This window comes from Astatotilapia calliptera, chromosome 20 (genome assembly GCF_964374335.1).
Source record: "Astatotilapia calliptera chromosome 20, fAstCal68.1, whole genome shotgun sequence".
Taxonomy (NCBI): Eukaryota; Metazoa; Chordata; class Actinopteri; order Cichliformes; family Cichlidae; genus Astatotilapia; species Astatotilapia calliptera.
In genome coordinates, this window is record NC_137441.1 from 33,597,824 (window position 1) to 33,617,619 (window position 19,796).

The following is a 19,796-nucleotide window of genomic DNA, read 5'->3' on the forward strand; positions in this document are numbered from 1 at the left end:
TTAGCAAAACATAGATGTGCACAAAATCTTGAAATTAGTGGTAATCTTGGTGATGTAAAACTACCATATATACTACATAATCACAACCACGCAGATATAAACCTGCAAAAATACTTCAGCTTTTAAATAAAAATAAAAAAAAATAAAAAAAGCAACCCCCCCCAAAACTTGGCCTAATTTTCTCAGTTGGTTGGTTTCCTCTCCTGGGTATCTTTGGTGAAGCTAATTTCTGTAAACAGCGCCTTCTGGGTTTTAGCGCGCTGCCTCAGCCGAAAAACACACGTCAACCTCTGCAGACCAGCACTGCACGGCGAAAGCAGCAGGCCTATGAGGATCCACGGGAAGCTTGTCAGATACAGACTGCTCACTCTTGATTATCTCAGTGGCAGCTGCAGAGACCCGACGAGATCCGAACGCAAAATGCGCCAATTATCCTCAAGAGACGGATGTGCGGTCGTGCGTGTTCCGAGCAATACATTTGAATGAAATCATAGGTTTTAGAACGCGGTCGCTTATCTGTTGATGATCGTTAGTTAGAAGAACGTGTAGTTGTCTTCTCTTTATATAATCTTTTTTTTTTGTACCAAGAGTTGGATGCCTCGTGGACGGGGATTATTATTTTGGCGAGGAGATCTCTAGTGCTCTCCCTCCTCCCTGCATCCGTTGCCGTCCTCAACGGCAGACACGGAGACTCAGACGGCGGATATCTGAATGCAGCAACGCTGTAAACAAACAAGGGGCCGTTTTAATGAAATTAAGCGCCGCTGCATCCCGGTTGAAGGTACGTGTCCTTCTCGGTTTCCCTCCCCATCTCTCGCCTCACGGCGTGTGATGTCTGTTTGTTTTCCAGCAGAATGGTGCAATGCAACGACTGAACTGCTCATCCACAAATGGGCAAGGGTATTTCAGAAAATGGTGATGATGTAAACAATTATATATTTTAGTTGTGTTTTTTAACGTAGTGCCATTTGTGTCTTTTTATGTGCGCCAGAAAAATAATGTGAGCCAGGGAAATGGGGAAGGGGGGAGGGGGGGGGGGGTCAATTCTTGTCTTCCAGAAAGTGTGAATGCACATGGGTTAGCGTGAGTAACCGTCTGCGGCGTGCTTGTGTACTTGTTTTAAAGAAAGACGCGCACGGTGCAAAGCTGCAGAGGAAAGTTTGTTGTCTTTATTCGTGCGCTTGGGAGATGTGAGCTTGGGAGACAGTGGTTACCGCGGATGTGGTATTGTAGGTTCAAACTGGTTCGGAGGGGGGAAATATATGTGGTTATTTACTCTGGTGGTCTGCAGTAGGTAGGTATGATTATAATAATGCAGTTAATGTTTAACAGATAAAACAACGATAGCTAAAATTTCAATAAAACATGAATCAGGTCGCCAGTTAGAAGACCATTCAATAAGAGAGAGAGTGTTTGAAATTGTGATGTGGTCGCCCCTTTTTTTTAAATGCAGGATTTTCCATTGTCCTATTTTTATGACTTGAATCATTTCCCTCCGCTTTGTGAATGGATGTTTTTGTGTTTACAAACACTCTGTCTAAAAGCGTTATCTTTCTGCTTCTTTCAGCCTTCAGTTAGCAATGTGCCTGAGAATCCTCCAGCTGCTCTTCTGTGCTTTTTCTTTTGAGAATGGGATTGTAGTGAAACTCTCTGGGATTTAGAACAACTGCAAGCATGTTGCAGCCTTCCACCAGAACAGGTGACAGCCTGTTGGAAACATTACCTCACTGGAGTAAGTCCCAGAGATGGGCCTTATTTCTCGCCCTCTGCGCGACTCTCCTCTGGCTCCCAGAGGCAGCGGGTTCTACACTAAATTGCCATAAGATGTGCATCTGCGCCGCGAACATCGTCAGTTGCTCCAAAATGAATCTGACCATCGTCCCGACTGGTCTACCTCTCTACACTTCTGTGCTGGATGTCAGCTATAATGAGATAATCCGACTGCAATCTGAGTGGACCCCAGCCAAGCTCCCGAATCTGCATAACCTCCTGCTCAGTCACAATGGTCTCCAGTTCCTGTCTTCAGAGGCGTTCACAAATGTGAAGCACCTGCGCTACTTGGACCTGTCCTCTAATGAGTTAAAGCAGCTGGATGAGTTCATCTTTGAGCCTTTGGTCAACCTAGAAGTCCTCCTGCTGTACAATAACAAGATTTCACAGATTGACCGCACAGCCTTTGTGAGCATGATTAACCTTCAGAAGCTGTACCTTAGCCAGAACCAAATCTCCCGCTTCCCTGTGGAGCTGGTCAAAGAAAAGACCCGCCTAGAGAAACTCAGCCTCCTGGACGTATCCACCAACAGGATCAAGATTTTGCCCATTGACGAGCTCCAGGTGTTGCCCGCCTGGATTAAAAATGGCCTCTACTTCCACAGTAACCCTCTGCTGTGCCACTGTGACCTTTACACCCTCCTGGTACACTGGTACATGCGAAAGCTCAATTCTGCTGTGGACTTTAAAGACGACTACACTTGTGTTTTACCTGGCCCACAAAAAACCCAAGCACGCGTTTTTGACCTCAGCGGTGATACTATGAACTGCAGCACATTCAAGGAGGCAGACGAAGAGGCTTTTCTGGAGCAAACACTGATTCTTAGCTGCGACACCAAACACAGAAATATGTTAAAGACCTGGACATTGCCCGGTAATGTTCTGGTGACACCTGGGAGCAACCAGACAGCTAAAGTCCTGTCAGATGGGAGTCTGCAGATTAGTTCAGTGAGGTCTGAGGACTCTGGGACCTACACTTGCTTTGCCACGAGTGAGAGCTTTAATGAGACTATCTACGTAGTGCTCAAGGTTCACAATTTCACCATGCAGGGGGCTGGGGAGACCCTGAACACAGCATACACCACCTTGGTAGGTTGCCTGGCCAGTGTGGTGCTGGTGCTTATGTATCTTTACCTGACGCCATGTCGCTGCTTCTGCTGCACTAACAAGGGTAAAACTCGGGGTGAGGACAGCATCCACTCCTCAATGCTGAGTGTGACACCGACACACGAGGACCCGGCACTCAAGGCCGAACTGAACAGGCATGTGGCTTTCATAGACTCCAAGGACTTGCAGGGACAAAATGGTAAGCTGAACCCCAATGGGGATGAGGATGATGATGATGATGATCTGGATGCAGAGGCTGGTTCTCTAATGAAGGGCAAAAGGAAGAAGTCAGTGGCAGAGTCCATCAGCTCCGTGTTTTCAGACACTCCCATGGTGGTCTGAGATGAGACTGGCAAAGACAGTGGATGCCACATGACTGGATGTAGGTGATACAACGTGAGCCATGTTTTAGTTCATGTGAACTGTGACCTTGTGGGAGAAAACTGCCGAGAAATGTTCACCTGCGGTCGCTGGCGAGTGAAAGTAGGATTTCAAAGGGAGTAAAAATCAAACTGTCTCATTGTCAAAAAGGACAATAGGCAGAACTTTTCCAGCATTTTGATCTGTAGCACTTAATATTCATACTGTGAAGGAATATCAGTGTAGACGGAAAGGGAAAACTAAGAGTCTTACGAGAGCGAAACGTAGATGTCCTGTCGTTGACGTCAGCACTCAGGAAGTGATCAATAAAACTGAAAAAGTTGGGAAAATAAAAGGCATAGACGGAAATTAGATGTAAGAAGAATTTTAGTTCACAAATAGTATACATACTGAATCCATGGGTAACTCATAATTATATTTATTATTAAGGATTAGAGTAGCTTGTATTGTAAGTAAACATTAGAGCACAGATTCATGTACCTCTCCTCTATCAAGGAGAAAGAGATTTAGACTGACTGACGTCACTAGGCTATGAATACATTTGACCTTAACCTTGAGTCCTCTATAGTAAAACAGCACGCCATAAAACAATGTTATCCGAGATCCCAGCCTGAACTGGATGAGTAAGATAAAGAAAGATACAGATTTTTCAGATGTTTAGTCATTCACTGACGTAGCACAAACCACCACAGGTCATATTCATCCTACATCATACTCCAGCAGCTATATGTTAAGGGAATCAGTTTAACTGCTAACTAACTCCACGCTAATTATTTTTCACAAATGAATTGTTCATCAAAAAAGTTGCCTCTTAGTTGCTGCACAGTATAACCCCAAAGAAACATTTGCAGTCTTACACAATTAAAAGCAGTGAGCACCTCCAACAGATACACATTAGGTGCAGGGAAGTATTTTGTTATGACTGATTATCAACAGATCGTCTGAATTCTGTATACAGAAAGGTGCCACACTCCTTACAAGGATGACAAGGCTTCTGTTTGTCGTCCACCGAGGTGCCACTTGCCGTCAAGTTTAACTCCTTCTCCAGTTACAGCATTAGTTTCTGTCAGCCGCAACATTAAAAAAAAAAAAAAAGCTGCAGAGTTTATTTTATTGCATTTTTGCACATTGCACAAAATCCCCGAATAGCACAAATTTCTACCCATACATCTTAAACTTTGTCATAAAGTATTTCATCTTGCATTTTGCTCAGATGGGTAGATCCTCATATCACAGAAAATGTAGCTGTTTGTTATGGTGGTTAGAAAAGGATCTAGGTTGTATTAACAGGTAAACACTGAAGGCAAAATAACAATAAAAAGTCTCCTGACTCCACCAGAAAATTAAGCTCATTCGTAACATGAGGCTGTGCATAATTTGACAAGAAAAGGCTCATTTTAGTGCTTGTGGCTGCTGACAGGAAATTTTCAGTTAACACAGGGGACCCGGGATCTTTTGAAAAGATCCCTTTGCCAACACATATTACTGAATTAACTGTAAAAGTAATTTCATGTGCAAGACACCTGGTGTGCGGCGCATATTTCATTAACAACTTTTAAACAGGAGACTGTCTCTTAGCAAAAACAAGAAAGATTTCATTAACGTGCGCGGTGTTCGTGACATAATACGACAAGGCCAGCCTGGAGTAAATGCTAATTGCTTCCTTTGATGGGATGTAGCGTCCCTCTTCTTTCTGTGTCTTTGTCTCTTTGAGCTGAAGGGGATTGGTGTGTTATCATGAGTCACAGCAACACAAAACCATTCTCCCTGGCTCTCTGTATACCGACAGCCACAATTCAGCCCAGATGTGTTTGCTTTGTTTGTGTACCGCTGTCATTGAAGCTGCCCTTACTTAGTTCAAAAGCAATCGTTCAACTAGGCAATGAATGCAACGCCCTTTAGGTAGTCTGCAGCTTGTTAATGAGGGAAATGCCTGCACCTTTCTTTACACATTTACACTCCAACTTAGTCACACGGGTGAAAAGTACTGTAAGATATGATAATTCATTACGCTTTTGAATTCAGCTTCAAAGAATACCTTCTATTAGAAATGATAGTTATTAATATATCTTGCAGCTAAACACACAAAGACGTACACATTTGTGGGTGCAGTAGGCTTGTACGCAAAATAGGTGGAATAGTCACAGACACTGTGTGCACCACTAAACGTCTCCTGCGTGGGCGAGAAAAGGAAGTCACATTTATCTGAGAGGTGGTGTGTGTGTGAATCATTCCACTCTCTCACACATTGGAATACCAGGTGGAGAAACGAAGAGGACCAAAAAAACCTAAAATCCTACTTAAATAGAGCCGCATTTAGCATTACCGCAGACTGGTTCCATTTGGCCAGGATGCTCACATTTCACAGAATCCCGTTTTGAGCTTTTAACCTGTTCCCCACTCAGACTACTCACCTTTTTGAGCCCCAGACAAAAGCTGAGAAGCTAAAAATGGAAACAATACACAGATATTACCGCTATTGAGCACGCTAAATTACCAGATCACTGGGAAATGGTTGTGTTTTCCCTGCATGAACCCGATGTCAGTCCAGTTAAATCTGCTGTGGGTAATGGGTGGTCTACTCCTCTGTGTTGTCATTTAAAATACAGGTTGCAATTCTGTATAAATTAGTGCTATTGCAAGGGACCCAAAATAGAAAGAAAGAGTGTCTTTGTTCTCTTCAAAGCAAACCTGCCTTCCTATATATATTAATAACTATATATACAGTATATATACGTAGTGAGACTCACTTTGTGTGTTCAGTATGGCTTAGTTGTGTACTGCTATGTTCTATCAGTGTAATGACTGTATCCTTGTATAATCTGATGATGTTCATTTTGCATTATGTCTGTCACTGTGATCTTGTTAGTTGTTTTAACATTCAAGTCTGGATATGTGTGTTTATTTTTTAAGCCAGGTGGAGTTCAGTTGTTTTTTTTTTGGGGGGGGGGGGTTGTTTTTTTTGTTTTTTTATTGAAAGAGGATGTATTTTACCGTCATCTGGTGATGAATATGGCTAAACGGAGAATATATCTGAACAAACTCTGCATGGGAAAAAGGGGACACTTTTGAAATAACTGCATAATTGCATATGAGACATCCTAATGGGCAGTGAGTATGTAGCCTCCAGTCATATTCAGCCAGTATTTGACTTTGCTAATAAAGCCATAAGCAGCGCAGTGCTTTATCACATTGGTGACATGTCAGATGATGAAGGGAGGTGCAAGTAGGTGCATTTTGCAGCAGCAGTGTTGTAACAAAGCGAGAGCTTTTCTGTACGTACAAATCTTTTCCTGTTTTTTAAAATAAAAATCAGGAATGATCTCCAAGCACACCAACAAATTCCTGAAATGTAATGGGTTCTCAATGGCTTTAAACATAGCGGGTGAGTAAATCTCAGGACTATGTCACACAATAGGGATCACATTTTAAAGAGTTCATATTTGTACTATCAATGAGACAAAGTTTGGGTCTCGAGATCTGTGCATGTTACAGGCCCTTTGCTATTTACCCTAATGGTACATTAGACTCACCAATTAGGGAGGAGAGTGATCTCTCGCTGCCCAGCACACATCTCCACTCATCTAGCTATGAAGTAGCAGTTAAGGGAACATTCATGATTTGCGGAGGCTAAAAGCTTGGTGCTTTAAAAGAGTGCTGCTAGTCTCCAAAGGACATGAAGGAAGCTTTTAACAGCATACAAAGCACTAAGTTTATTTACCACTGCTTCAAAGATGATACGATTGGTCACTGCCCTAAGAAATGAAAGGTCTCGCAGCTAAAGTTGAATGGCTTTGCATGGTATGCTTAGGAGCTTCTCTGACTTCATAAGAATAAACCAGTAGGCGTTAAAGACAAAAAATACTGATATATCTTTTGACTTAATAAAAGATTCAAATTTACACTCTTTGTTGCCTCTGATTTCACTTTTATCAGAAATTGTTGTTTCATGAAACTTGTTCTTCGCATACACATCTTAGCAGGTGTTGCATTAAATAAAGAGTATGGAGCAATGTTCTCAGATTTAGTACCAGTTTGGATATGAAACTAATACATCGAAGTTTCCAAAGTTACATTTTGCTTGTATCGTGTGGAGGGAATAGAAGAGATCCTGTTGGTTACATATGAAATACATCATCGATGCCTTGACACCATCTAGTGGTAACATTATGTAAAACACTACAGTCTGTAAATATTGACATTTGCTGTTCACTAGGAAAGTAAGGTAAGTAGTTTCATAGGAGCATTATGTCTTTTTATAATGGTTCCACTGAATCTATATTTGGTGCTGGAAAAACTGGGATCACTTAGATGATAGCGGGTATTTTATCTATGCAGAGAACACCAAAATTAATCAGTGGCACCCTTGTGTATTACAAATGAATTCATAAATGATTGCAAACTTTCTCAGAAACCTTTGACTGTGCACCACAATCACAATGTTCTAAAACAGGAAGCAGGATTTAATTTATTGATATAAATAAGTAGATCTACAGGTCTGTGTAAAAATCTCGAGTCAGCCATGATTTCTTCACATTTTCTCAGCTGCAGCGATTCTATTGAGGTCTGCAAACATACATGGAAATACAGTATTTAAGTCACAATCAGAGTTTGTACAATTCTAAAAGCTTAAAAGTCAATATGTGTTGTGACCACCTTTATTATGCGACACAGTCTGAACTCTCTTGGGCAGCTTTTTTCTAATTTCTTTAACTAGTCTTCAGAAATAGTTCCCTGGGCTTCTACAAGGACATTCAAAGCTCTTCTTTGGATGTTGACTGTCTTTAGATCATCCCACACTGCTGCAATAATGTTCAGGTTCAGGCTTCCGGGAGGCCAATCAATGACTGACAGTGTTTCATTGCGTTTTTCTCTTTTACTGCACTAGCAGTCTGTTTGGGATCATTGTCATTGCTGAACATGAAGCCGTTACCAATCAGAGGCTTTCCAGATGATATTGTATGGTGAATCAAAACATGATGGTACTTTTCTGTGTTCAACTTTCTATCAATTTTGACAAAGATCTCGGCTGAAATGCAGCCTCCACTCTCTCTCCATCACCTGTTGTAACTGATTTTCAGTCCAGTTCTTGTATAATTTGGCAACCTCAGCCTTTTCTCCACATTTGTTTTCCTTAAGAATGGATGCTTGACAGCCACTTTTCCACTGAGATCATATCTGACGAGACTTCCGGGAACTTGGTTGAAGGATCAACTTAAGGGCCATCACCCAAGTCCTATTTTTTCCATTTTCTTGAAAACATGACTTTCAGGTACTGTTCATTTGTTGAAAATCGTTTTTAGGCCCAGCACATTTTCTTTTTTTCCTCCACTTGTCTAGACTCAGTTTTTTTAAGGACACACTGCACATCCTGCTGAGATGTGCCAAGTCTTCAGCTACTAGCTGATAAATGGGAATGAAAGTGTTTTTGCAACAGTCTGCTAGTAACAAAGTGTCCAAAGATATAATCTAAAATTGGTTCTTTGCCAAGTTATCCATTACATGTAGACTCAACACAGCTCTATCCCTTGAGTTAGCTGTCTTTTAACACTTGAATATTTTAAATGGTTTCACAAACAAAAAAGTCCTCTTTGAAAGACCTTCAGAAAGCCTGGAGAACCACTGATGAACAACAAATTATAAGAGTCTGGCTCCTTGGAAACAAAATATAAAGAAATGAGAGGTGGCTTGAGATCAATGTCGTTTATATCGTTAGAGAAAAAGCAGTGCATTTTCCAGATGCATATATAGCACCATCTGGTGTTTAAAGATGAAAAATTATCGGACGAGTAGATGCAATCGCTTTTATGAATTGAGTGGATTTCAATTTATCAAAATAAGTTTTAGTCATTAGTCTTTAATGACTCATCTGTACAGAACCGCTGTGAAATAATGAAAATCAGAGAGCAAGAGTAATGCAAGACTTTAATTGTTCTGCAACAAAAAAACTTAGTAACTTTAGCAGCATTATGAACAGACTGAGGTATACTTATGTTCTTAAACAGTTTTTATAAATTTAGCAAGAACAATTACAAATATGTCAATACAAACACTTGTTCCTGAAATCTTTGCATAAAAACCTGAAGACAAATATACACAAAAGACAAAAACCACACACACATTCACACACTCATACTATGCTGGTACCAGCTGTCCTGCACCGCTTCATCTCCAAGTGGTCGTTTTAAGACTGGCCTCTTGTTTGGCTGAAAAGCTGAGATGTAAACAGCAACTGTCACTTACCAAACACGTTTACTGTTGTTACATCACATTCAAATTAAAATGAAGAAGACGTACTGTCCATTCATGACTTTAAAATAAAAAAAGAGGAATGGATTCAGAATATAAGATAAAAGCAATACTGTGTTTAGGGGTCGAGCTTTTTGTCAAACCTTTATGTAAGTACATGTTGGATATTTTCTCCCTTCCAGAAGGCAAAGCTGGAGCAGGAAGAATGGGACAAACATTTCAACTTAGAGATCGTTGAAAGTGAAGAAGTTCAGGTTAGTAACTCGCTGCTGCTTTTGCGTTTCTGAGCAACACTCATGTGGTCATAGGCCACCACTTTCTGCTGATCGCCTGGGAGCTTCCCTTTGCTGCGGGGAGAGCGGTGATTTGGTACAGGCAAAGGGCGACACTTCTTCACATCTGACTGTCTCTTCGTAGACTCTCGTGGCTTTTTTCCATTTGAGAAGGTAGCACTGTCTGGTCGCTGAGGCTGGCCCTTCTGATGAAATAAGGGATCCCTGATGTATCTGGAGGCTTTGATCTCACTGCTTTGTAACTTCTTGACAGCTTTCTGTGCTGCGCTTGCATCTTGCATAAGTTCCACCTCTATAAGCTGAGCTTTGCTGGGACTACACACTCTCCCTGACCCGACACTTGCAGACGTGGTAGGATAAGGCGGTTTAATACTGTAAGAGTTTGGCTGACAAGGATTGTTTTCAAACTGTACCAGTGAGGTAGACTCAAGGCTGTGGGAGTGTGACCTGAGACCTGATGATACTTTAGGCATTTTCCTGCAAGTAAAAGAAAAAAAAAAGTGAAGGTAATTCCAATAAAATAAAACTCAAAGGCAGATTCACTTACCATGAGTTTTCTGCACTATTAGCTGAAGCCTCATTTTGTTATTAGATAAATTAAACAGCGGCCTCAAGATGTTAGCTGTGATTGCTTTGACATCTGCAGGCTTAAGGTCTGAACTGTTTCTAGTACTAGACTTCAAAAAGAAACACAGTCCAATAATACTCATGGAAACCAGCTGTCACGAGTTATTTTCACCTCACTGCGCTGCAATGCTAAAATTAAAATTTTGTACTGTAAATATGGCACAATCGGGCAAAATCACATCACACACAAAAAGAGATGTTTCTTTATATTGTGGCAAACATTGGTGTTAGCTTATGCCCTTATGCCAGACCAATGGCAAAATTGTAATGCTGACGGATACCATGGCATTGTTGTTCCAGGTATGGTTTTGTGTTTCAGTCTTCTGAGTTTTGTCAGGGGTGTTATTTATAAATGTAACCAACATGGTTGTGGTTAAAAAGCAGAGGATGCGGTTGGTGGGGGTTTGCATCAAGATGAAGGATTTGAAACAGTGTGTTCTTTGAGCATTAAAGCATCCAAAGCTATGAAGCTGCAAATGAGCCTCACGGCAGGCATTAAGGCTTTTCTTTGTAATATAAGTGAAGACATGCAGTGCAAACAGATGTTTTTCAACCCGTCAGCAAAGGTAGGAAATAGAAAAGAAAAAAAAAAGCTGATGTTTCTGTTATTTAGACAATTACCAGGGAGTAGCTGAGGCCATCCACAGTAGACCTCCTCCCTGTAGCGATTTCAGTGTCTAGTTCAGTGGAGGCTCTTGCATATTGTGGATAGTTGTCTTTTAAGCTCAGTCAGCAGGTCTTTTCTTCAACTTGTTTTGGGCAAATGGGTGCCATTTAAAAAACAGTAATACTCACTTCCACAAGTGTGTGCTGACATGGCGCTCCAACATGGCACTGAGTGCAAAGCGCAGGTGGTGCAAACGCCGATCAAATGTGAAGATGCTGCAACCGAGCGTGCGACATCCAAAAGTGCATAGCTGCATGAAAGCAATGTGTAAATTTCCACCGTTAACATCTTTAAAAAGAATTGAAAGTACATAAACATCCACACCACCCTTTTTTGTTTTGAGAAATATAACATGGATTTTATGCTATATTAGAAAGATTATCACACAGCCCCTCTGAAGACAGTCATTAAAGATTTTTTTTAACGTAACAACCTTCCCATCAACCAGCTGCTGTGCATTTTGTATATCTCGCCCTCACCCCAAGAGGTTTGGGGTGCCAGGGTGTAGCAGGTAGGTCTGTGGCTTCATCCTGCTCATCTTCTTCACTGTCGTCACTTGACAAGGTGAACGGGTACGGAGGTTGCACTTCCGCTTCCACAGTGCCGTTACCCTCCTCCTCGGGAGAGCTTCCTGATGGATTCCTGGACCTGTGTGAAGGCAAAGTAATGCAAACGTGAGACTGTTGTGACAGCTAGTGCATGGCCCACAAAAAAACATTAAAATAAAAAACCTACATCAGTTTCATGTGATAAAATAAATATGCAGATATGCAAAAGACGATGCATACTTATCAGGACTGTAACATCTGTCTGGTAATCCTCAAGATTTCCATTCAAAGTGTTTTTGGGGTTTTTTTTACTCGTAATGGAGGAAAGCTCATTATAGCGTGGACTAACACAGACTGAACTACAATGGGAGAACTGCAGCTCAACAATTTGCAATTATCCTGCATCACCGTACGACGCTGAGTATGCAGTAGTATGTTGCTTTCTTATATAACTGAAAGAAATACTTAATTTACTGCAATAATCTGCTAAGGTATACACTAAGACTCATACCCTTGAATGTGGCAGTTGTTGCTGTCTTTATTTGTTATTTTTTCCCCGTCAGCTTCCACATGTTTCTTTTTGTATTTTGATTCATCACGAAGCTTCTCCATATCTTGATCTGTAGCTGAGGTAGTTCTCTGATCAGTGGTCTTAGTCTCTCCCAACACTTTCTGCTGATGCTTGACTGAATCAGCCTATGAAAGAAAGAACCGTGAGAGAGCAGTGCAAAAGAGAAAAGGAAAAAGTGGCATAGTTTGGTTTTGTATGAAATAATAAAAGATGCAATTTCCAAACTTTTATACAGTTAACTACAATAAGTAAATGATAACAACTCTGGGCAATGTGCCATGACAATGTACTGAGAGTTTACATTGCACATTAGCTCCCTGTTGCACAGCGTCTTCCTTTCGGGGTCCAAAACTCTGCCGTGTTTATTCAGATCACATTCTTTTTCTATGTGGAGAAAAGCACAAACACAAAGGTCAGTCAGCAACAGCAGGACTTGTCAGGAGGATCCATGCAGGCTGTTACTTAAAAATGCAAATACTGATGTACAACACATTAAGCCCAAGTTAACACACTAAGTGGGCAGACTTCCTAGAAAGCAGCAGGGGAAGTAATAGACAAAAGTTGGGGGGAAAAAGCTGACTTACTGTGGATGTTTTTGTAAATCCGGCTGTAGGTTCTTATGCCCCGCTGAGGACAGTGAGACTCAGTGGACTGTCCAGCTGTCAACTTCTGCACAGAGGATTTCTCTAACAGAGTGGAGGTGGAACAGTCGTCAGGGGGCAGGGGTGCTGAATGGAATGGAGGAAGGCAAGGCATGGAGGACGAGTGAGGGTTTTCCTCAGGGAACTTCACAGAAGATAAACTACAGAAAGAAGTTTAAAATGAGCTTAGAATTAACTTATTAGATTCATGATATTCAGACTTACACGAGAGACAACACTGATATTTATGCAAGATATAAACTAGAAGATGTAAATGTGTTTTTGCCTACATCTCCAGGAAGAGCAGGGAAGAGTTCTCCAATAACAATTAATCTGTTAATTTTAGCATTGACTACTAATTCTTGAACGGGCACTCGTAAACAGTACCTCACTATATATTTGTGGGTCTTTGTAGACTTGTGCTGTTGGGCAGGTGAGGTTGCAGATGAGGTGCCGCCCTTTTGACATCTGCCTTCCTTCTTCCTTTCCATAGAGGAAGAATTATTAGAAAGACCGAGGCTGGAGCAATTTAGCTGCTGAGGCGCCACAGCGGATGGCGGGTTACATATCTTTGTAACAGAACCATGCAACCTTTCACAGTGCCTCTCAAAGGCTTGAGGTTTCACCACCTGACCACACTGGCTGCACACCACCAAATAAAAATCATCGTGTGCTGGGCAGTGGCCATATATGTGCATATCTATAGAGAAGAAAAAGAAGGAGAGACAAAATTAGGTACATTTATGGTCAGATGTTTACATACACTCATGACAACATGATGTGAATGTCATTTGCGGCTTTCGATTATTTCTCTGAACTGTTCTTTTTTCCAGGGTGGATGATTGTACAGCAAACATCTTTACTGGCTTTAAAAAACAAGAATTAGGTGCACAAGTTTGAATTTATTTTGGAAATGTTCTAAAGCACACAGGGTCAGAAGTATAAATACGGGCTCAACACAGCCATGGTCTGAGTTTCAGGAAGGCCAATCCAGAAGCTTAAAGTGAACTTGGTTTATCCATTTTAAAACCAGCTCTGATGTGCACCTGGGATCATTTTCCTGCTGGAACACCCATCCAAGTTTCAACCAGCTAGCTGCTGAATTGACGTGGAGTTGAAGAATTTGAAGCTAGTCCTCTTTCTGTGAATTGTACCAGTGCCACATGATGATACCACCACCATGCTTAACAATAGGTACAATGTTCTTATGTTTTAAAGTCTTACCTTTACTTCTCCAAACATACCAATTTTCATTGTGGCCAGATAACTCAATCTTTGTCTCACGTGACCATGAAACCTTTGTGCAGAAGGCATATGGGTTGTCCATGCAGGCGGCTGCAAATTTCAGTCGAGTTTGAAGCCGTCAGCTTTGGAACAGGCACCTTCTCGTACCAATGCAATGTAAACATAGTGACATTGGTGCTCCAGGAGTTTCCAATGCATGACAAGCTTGAGCCTTGGTGGTTTCTCCTTCTTAGATCTTCACTGAGTTCTTTAAACACTCCTATTGCAGTCAGTATCGCTTAAGCCAATGAGTGATGTCAAGCAAATCTACCAGTTGTAATTAATCATGATCACTAACAAGAAGTTAATAAGCCTTGGCCTTGTCAAGTTAAAAGATACCGTAAAAACTTCAGCAACACTTATTAAAAATGTAAGTTACTGTATGTCTACATTTGAGCCTATTATTTCAACCCTGTGTGGATGAGAAAAAAAATCCAAAATAAATTCAAACATGTACATCCAATTCTTGTTTTTTTTAAAGTCATTTAAGATGTATGCTGTACAATCATTACACCCCGGAAAAGCAAAAGTTCAAAGAAATTATTAAAATCCACAAATAACCACGACGTTCATGTCCGTGACGATTGTAAGCAAATTTCTAACTGAATGCGCCCAGTCACAGTCCTCACCTTCTTTTCCGAGCATCATGGTCTCTGAGCAGTTCATCCCATACTCGTCATCTTCAACCTTAGACCCAGCTGCAGGCAAAGCAAACCCGTGAGCATGAAATACTAAATTCTAGTATCTTCTTGCCACAAACGGGTTTATTTGGTTATACAGTAACAGATGCATATCACACATGAGAGGGTTTCACGCGTCAGTTTGAATTATTCATCCACAGCTATTGCCAACTGATTACAGTCACTTTTGCTGTAAAAGCTTTAAGTTGAGCAAATTTTCAACTAAATTAATGCTCTTGTCTCTGATCCAAAACAAACCGCGTCTTTCAGTAAGACTTTAACATTCTGTTTTCACCACATAACAGAATAAGGAGGAAATTCTTTCCATTTGTGCTCATAGGTTGTCAACAAACGACGAAAGCTCGCTGCACTAGGACCCAGCGCGTCTTTTGTTTGGGTCGTGCCTTGTGTCGCTGTGTGTGTTTAAGTACCAAAAAACGAAACAAATCGTCGGATGCTGACGTTATGACGTGCTGGGAATCAGGTCTGGAGCTGGGGTGCACGACTCACCGTCAGATGATAAAACATTCACTCTGTCTACCCAACAGCTCCAGTTTAATCCGACAAAGTCGTCGAGATTAGGATTTCGCCGATCCAAAGCGGCCATTGCAGCTCTTGCGCGCTCACGATTCGCCAGTTCACGCGCAGTTCACGAAGCTCGTGACCGTGCTGATCCATGTTTACTCATATATTGCCAGAGTTTTTATTATAAAAGTACAAAATTTGAGATTTTGCATCGCTTTATATTACCTATTTTAAATAAATACTGTATATGTATGTATATATATATATATATATATATATATATATATATATATATATATATATATATATATATATATATATATATATATATATATTAGTTTAGTAGTAAAAGTTTAACTTATTCTGCAGCGCTGTAGTTCGACGAAAAATGGCTCCACAGCAATTTCACAAAGCTGGTCATATGCTTTTTTTGTGTCTGAACAACTGTGCAAACCATAAAAATGTTCCAGTAAAACAAATTAAACATATACACGCTGTGTTTTTGAGTTCAAAAATATTCTGCACTTTATGCAGTGATGAAGCTCAGCAAAGGTCAGGTATCAGGTCTACACAGGTTGTAAAATTTTTAAGTGGGGCTCAACCATTACACACGTAACCCTTAATGTGTGTAAGACCTGAACTCCAGTGTACCCGCCTTACAAACATGTTATGCAATATGTGCTGCCACTGAAATAACAGGCATAAAAAACTGATCTGACAACAAATATGGTTCTTTCTTTTAATCAAGCAAGACATTTCATGTCCACACAATTTCTTTCTGTATTCGACCACAGACTCCATTCTCTTCTGTAGCATTTTAACAACAATTTGATTGATAAAGCTGGAAACTGGGAATCAAGCCCGCTCACAAAAAGTAGGAAATCATAAGAGTGGTGGAAATTAAGGCAGATGGCTTGCATTCCCTTATAACAAAGAGGAGGTAGAAGCCTCACAAAAGAGAGATAAGAAATATACAATTACTGAAAACAGGCAAGAGATTAGTCAACCATTTAAGAAAAAAACAAAACAATAAAAGAACCAATGAGTAGCTAAGCTCACACAAGAGGGTTGACAACATTACTGAAATAGTGTATTGAACAATGTAATTTTAATACAAACTCCTCAATTTAAACACACTCCTTGATTTAGAAAGATCTAGAAACAGAAAAATGCAAGTCCTATTGGGAGAAGCGCCCAATAAATATCTTATAATTCCAAGCAATCGTGAGAAATGTGAAATTCCTAAAGAGTTGGCATGTTCCTAATGAACAGAGGCATCACATACAACAAAATATTTAGCCGTTAGTCTAAACAAGTGAAATCAGCCTGACGTGAAGAGATGATGAGGCGTAATAACAAAAAAGATTAAACGGGACTCTGACCCACTTTAAACAATCTCACACTGGCTACTTTTTTAATGAATTTTTCGAAACTCTATATTTTCAGGCCTTTATAATAAAGATTGTGCTGAAATTCGTATCCACAGTCTACAGTTGTGTTAAGAATCAATGCACTTAAACTATATTTTATTTGTTAGGTTTCTTGCACTTCATACACTCAACAGCCCTGAGCCTTTAAAAAAAAATTTCTGAATGCAGAATGTATGGTTACAAAATACTGCACATCCATAGTCTCATTAGAAATAAGGGGCCCTTCATATTTGATGCATAGATATAAAAATGTTCTTTGTAAAATGTGCTTGAGAGAAAATCCAGATCTGAAATTAATACTGCAAAAAAAAAAGAGCAGTCAGTTTGAAATACATTTGTTATACGTAGAATAGTATTTTTCCTTTTGCAGTCCTAACCAAAAGCATTTGTGTAGGAACACTACATGTTAGACTATTTTAAAATGAAGTGGCTGTGTAGTTAGAATGGCTTCGGTCACCCCTCCACATTTGCAGGTGGGTTGGCCGATTTGTGGAAAGGCGTTTCCTTGTAAATAAACCAGCAGTTGCCTCCCCACAAGATGAGGTTAAGAAAACCAAATACCTGCCGAAAAATAAAACAGAAGAAGTCAAAACTGTACATGGGTAATTTTAAAAAAAAGCAAGGGTAATTATCCATTTAAGGCTTATTACTTAAAATAAATTGCATAAAGCTTACCACAGAGGCATTCAATCGACCCATGGAAGGCAGAGCCCCCGTTGTGCACGTGTGCACGCCACCTTTGCAAACGTCAATAAGAGTCAGCAAGAATGTAGGATCGGTAGCCCTCTTCACATCAGACAAACCTTTACCCCAAGCAGAAGATGATACCAACCACAGGAAGGCGAACACTGCAGTCAACCCCAGGTCCTTATTGAGCAGCAAAAAATACATGTCACTACAAAACCCACAAGGAGACCCAACTGAAATGTTTTCAGCAGAGAACAGAGCAGTGTCCAGCTGCTTGGAAACCACGCCCTCCCCAGTTTTTCATTTTCATATCTCTGTTAAATCCTCAAACTTGAGAGTGGACATCTCGTTATCTCTGCTCTCCTGCATCACTAAAGTGAATAATTACAAATCATAAAATATGTCCTTACTTCAAATTTGCTTTAAATTGGTCGTTTTGTAATGTCATCTTGACCTGTGAGCTGTTTGGAGGACGACCTAGCTAAGCCAAAACAACAGAGAAATAGAGTGAATCCAGTCAAACCTACCAGGATTGGGCCCCGACTAGGTTCCCTGTACAAGTGGTTGTAACACAAATAGATGATTAGCGTGGCGGTGCTGTAGAGGAACGCAAACACACCAATACAGACATAAAACTGCGCAGAGGATGAGTGGTCTCCAGTCAGAAAGTAATTAGTGGATGTTCCATTACAGTTAGGGACAGCGTAGGGATGATCCATCAACCTGTGTACACACAAAGAACGCATTAGAAATTATGACAATCGTTAAAGAAAACACACTTTCCGGTAAACTGGAATCTGAGGTGTGGCACTGTTTGTTTTGGCACCTGAATGGGTAGTTAAAGTTTGCTGTTATTTCTTTATTTTCTGTTCCGTTGCATTTGACATTGATGCTGGATGAGCCACTGTAACCTCCAGTTGTAGCAAAGGCAAATATGGAGAAGACCTGCACCCACACACACACACACACACACACACACACACACACACACACACACACACGAATATATAAGATAAAGGGATACAAATTAGGTGCTCAGGATAGAGTGCTGAACATAACTGTCATACAAATGTACCCACACTTCCTTCCAGATTTTATGCAATTAACTTTTTTTTTGGTTTGGTTTTGTGTAAGACAGGAAGTCTTACACAAAACTATCAGGGTGACAGCTGTACAGAGTAGCAAAATCCGGTCTTAAAGTCATGCAATGCTGCCAGAATGCTTTATCCAGTAGCTGGAAGCGCAGAAATGAATATCAACCTGCACATATGAAATAAAATTTGGTTTTATGCGGCTACGCATGTTAATCGGACCCTATACTGTAAACCCTCTGGCGTGCAGAACACTGAACATCCTGCCTGCTACACGTTGGTTTTTGGTTTGAGCCGCATAAAGGCCTATTATAGGAAGGCATCTTGACTCGAGTGCAACTGCATGCCGTATTTATAACAGTGCTACAGCTCAAATGATGAATTGGATGGCTTATCTGGGCGTAGCAGTGGGTCACAAGACAAATAACACAATCAAGTTATGAAGTAGTTTTGCAGCCAAGGAGGCTTCCTACGCAAAGCACACCCCGCCATACAGGCCATATGGTAAAAAGTAAAAGGAAAGAAAGCAAAAAAAAAGAAAAGTGAAGAAAAAACTTACCCATTCTAGCAAACGGATGAATGCCAAAGGCTCTTTAAGAGGTCCAAAGTCAAGACTGAATCCCGAAGTCATCACTTTCTAATCGAAAATAAAGACACAGCGTGAGAAAGACGGAGTTGCACTGCCGAGGAGGGTCGGGCGTAAATAGGAGTGTTTGCTCAAAAGTGTCCATTCATCAGATATACGTCATTAACTGCTAAACTCTTCCTGTAGCGCGTTTACCTGCGCAACGGATTCCATTGTTTCCCCAGACTCAAAATCAGAGTTTAGGAGCGGTTATGAATCGCCGATCCTGGTCTCTTTGCAGCTGCGTCGAAGATCCTTGGTCTTGTCAAAACTTTTCCAACAACTTTGCTGACTTGGAGCTGACAACACGTGATCCCCGACGAAGGGGGGCGCTGCTTAACAGCAGGGCTCAAAGTGGAGGAAATGCCATCCGGTAGCTCCTGTTTGTTTTTCGCCACTAGGCGTTCATCTTTGTAGGTTACACTACACAAGAAAGAGTTTTTCAGAGCTTACAAATGCAAAAAACATGTGAAATTAAATTTTACTAGTTGCCCTAAAGACACAGAAGTGTAAGTGCCAGAAGTAAACGTGGTATTTGCAGAACATTTGAGATCACACAAGTTATTCTTTATAGTTTTCATGTGGACTTACATGAGCTTTAAGTGAGATGTACCATTAAT

General features: G+C 40.7%; 3 protein-coding genes across 3 annotated transcripts; 1 reads left to right on the plus strand and 2 right to left on the minus strand.

Annotated features, from left to right (window-relative positions):
- Window positions 1-381: 381 nt before the first annotated feature.
- Window positions 382-3,371, plus strand: amigo1 (adhesion molecule with Ig-like domain 1). Its single transcript, XM_026153649.2, has 2 exons — window positions 382-781; window positions 1,568-3,371. Exon 2 carries the CDS (start codon window positions 1,675-1,677, stop codon window positions 3,217-3,219), a length of 1,545 nt encoding a protein of 514 aa, XP_026009434.1. The 5' UTR covers window positions 382-781; window positions 1,568-1,674; the 3' UTR covers window positions 3,220-3,371.
- A 5,793-nt stretch (window positions 3,372-9,164) lies between these two features.
- Window positions 9,165-15,479, minus strand: atxn7l2b (ataxin 7-like 2b). Its single transcript, XM_026153647.2, has 9 exons — window positions 15,329-15,479; window positions 14,768-14,836; window positions 13,242-13,554; window positions 12,798-13,015; window positions 12,515-12,597; window positions 12,154-12,338; window positions 11,574-11,742; window positions 11,223-11,344; window positions 9,165-10,277 (listed from the first exon to the last, which is right to left on the minus strand). Exons 1-9 carry the CDS (start codon window positions 15,423-15,425, stop codon window positions 9,758-9,760), a joined length of 1,776 nt encoding a protein of 591 aa, XP_026009432.2. The 5' UTR covers window positions 15,426-15,479; the 3' UTR covers window positions 9,165-9,757.
- Window positions 15,480-16,068: 589 nt separating this feature from the next.
- sypl2b (synaptophysin-like 2b) lies at window positions 16,069-19,514 on the minus strand. Its single transcript, XM_026154904.2, has 6 exons — window positions 19,333-19,514; window positions 19,111-19,188; window positions 18,287-18,405; window positions 17,988-18,183; window positions 17,449-17,640; window positions 16,069-17,334 (listed from the first exon to the last, which is right to left on the minus strand). The coding sequence occupies exons 1-6, from the start codon at window positions 19,348-19,350 to the stop codon at window positions 17,227-17,229; spliced, it is 711 nt and encodes a 236-aa protein (XP_026010689.1). The 5' UTR covers window positions 19,351-19,514; the 3' UTR covers window positions 16,069-17,226.
- Window positions 19,515-19,796: the final 282 nt, after the last annotated feature.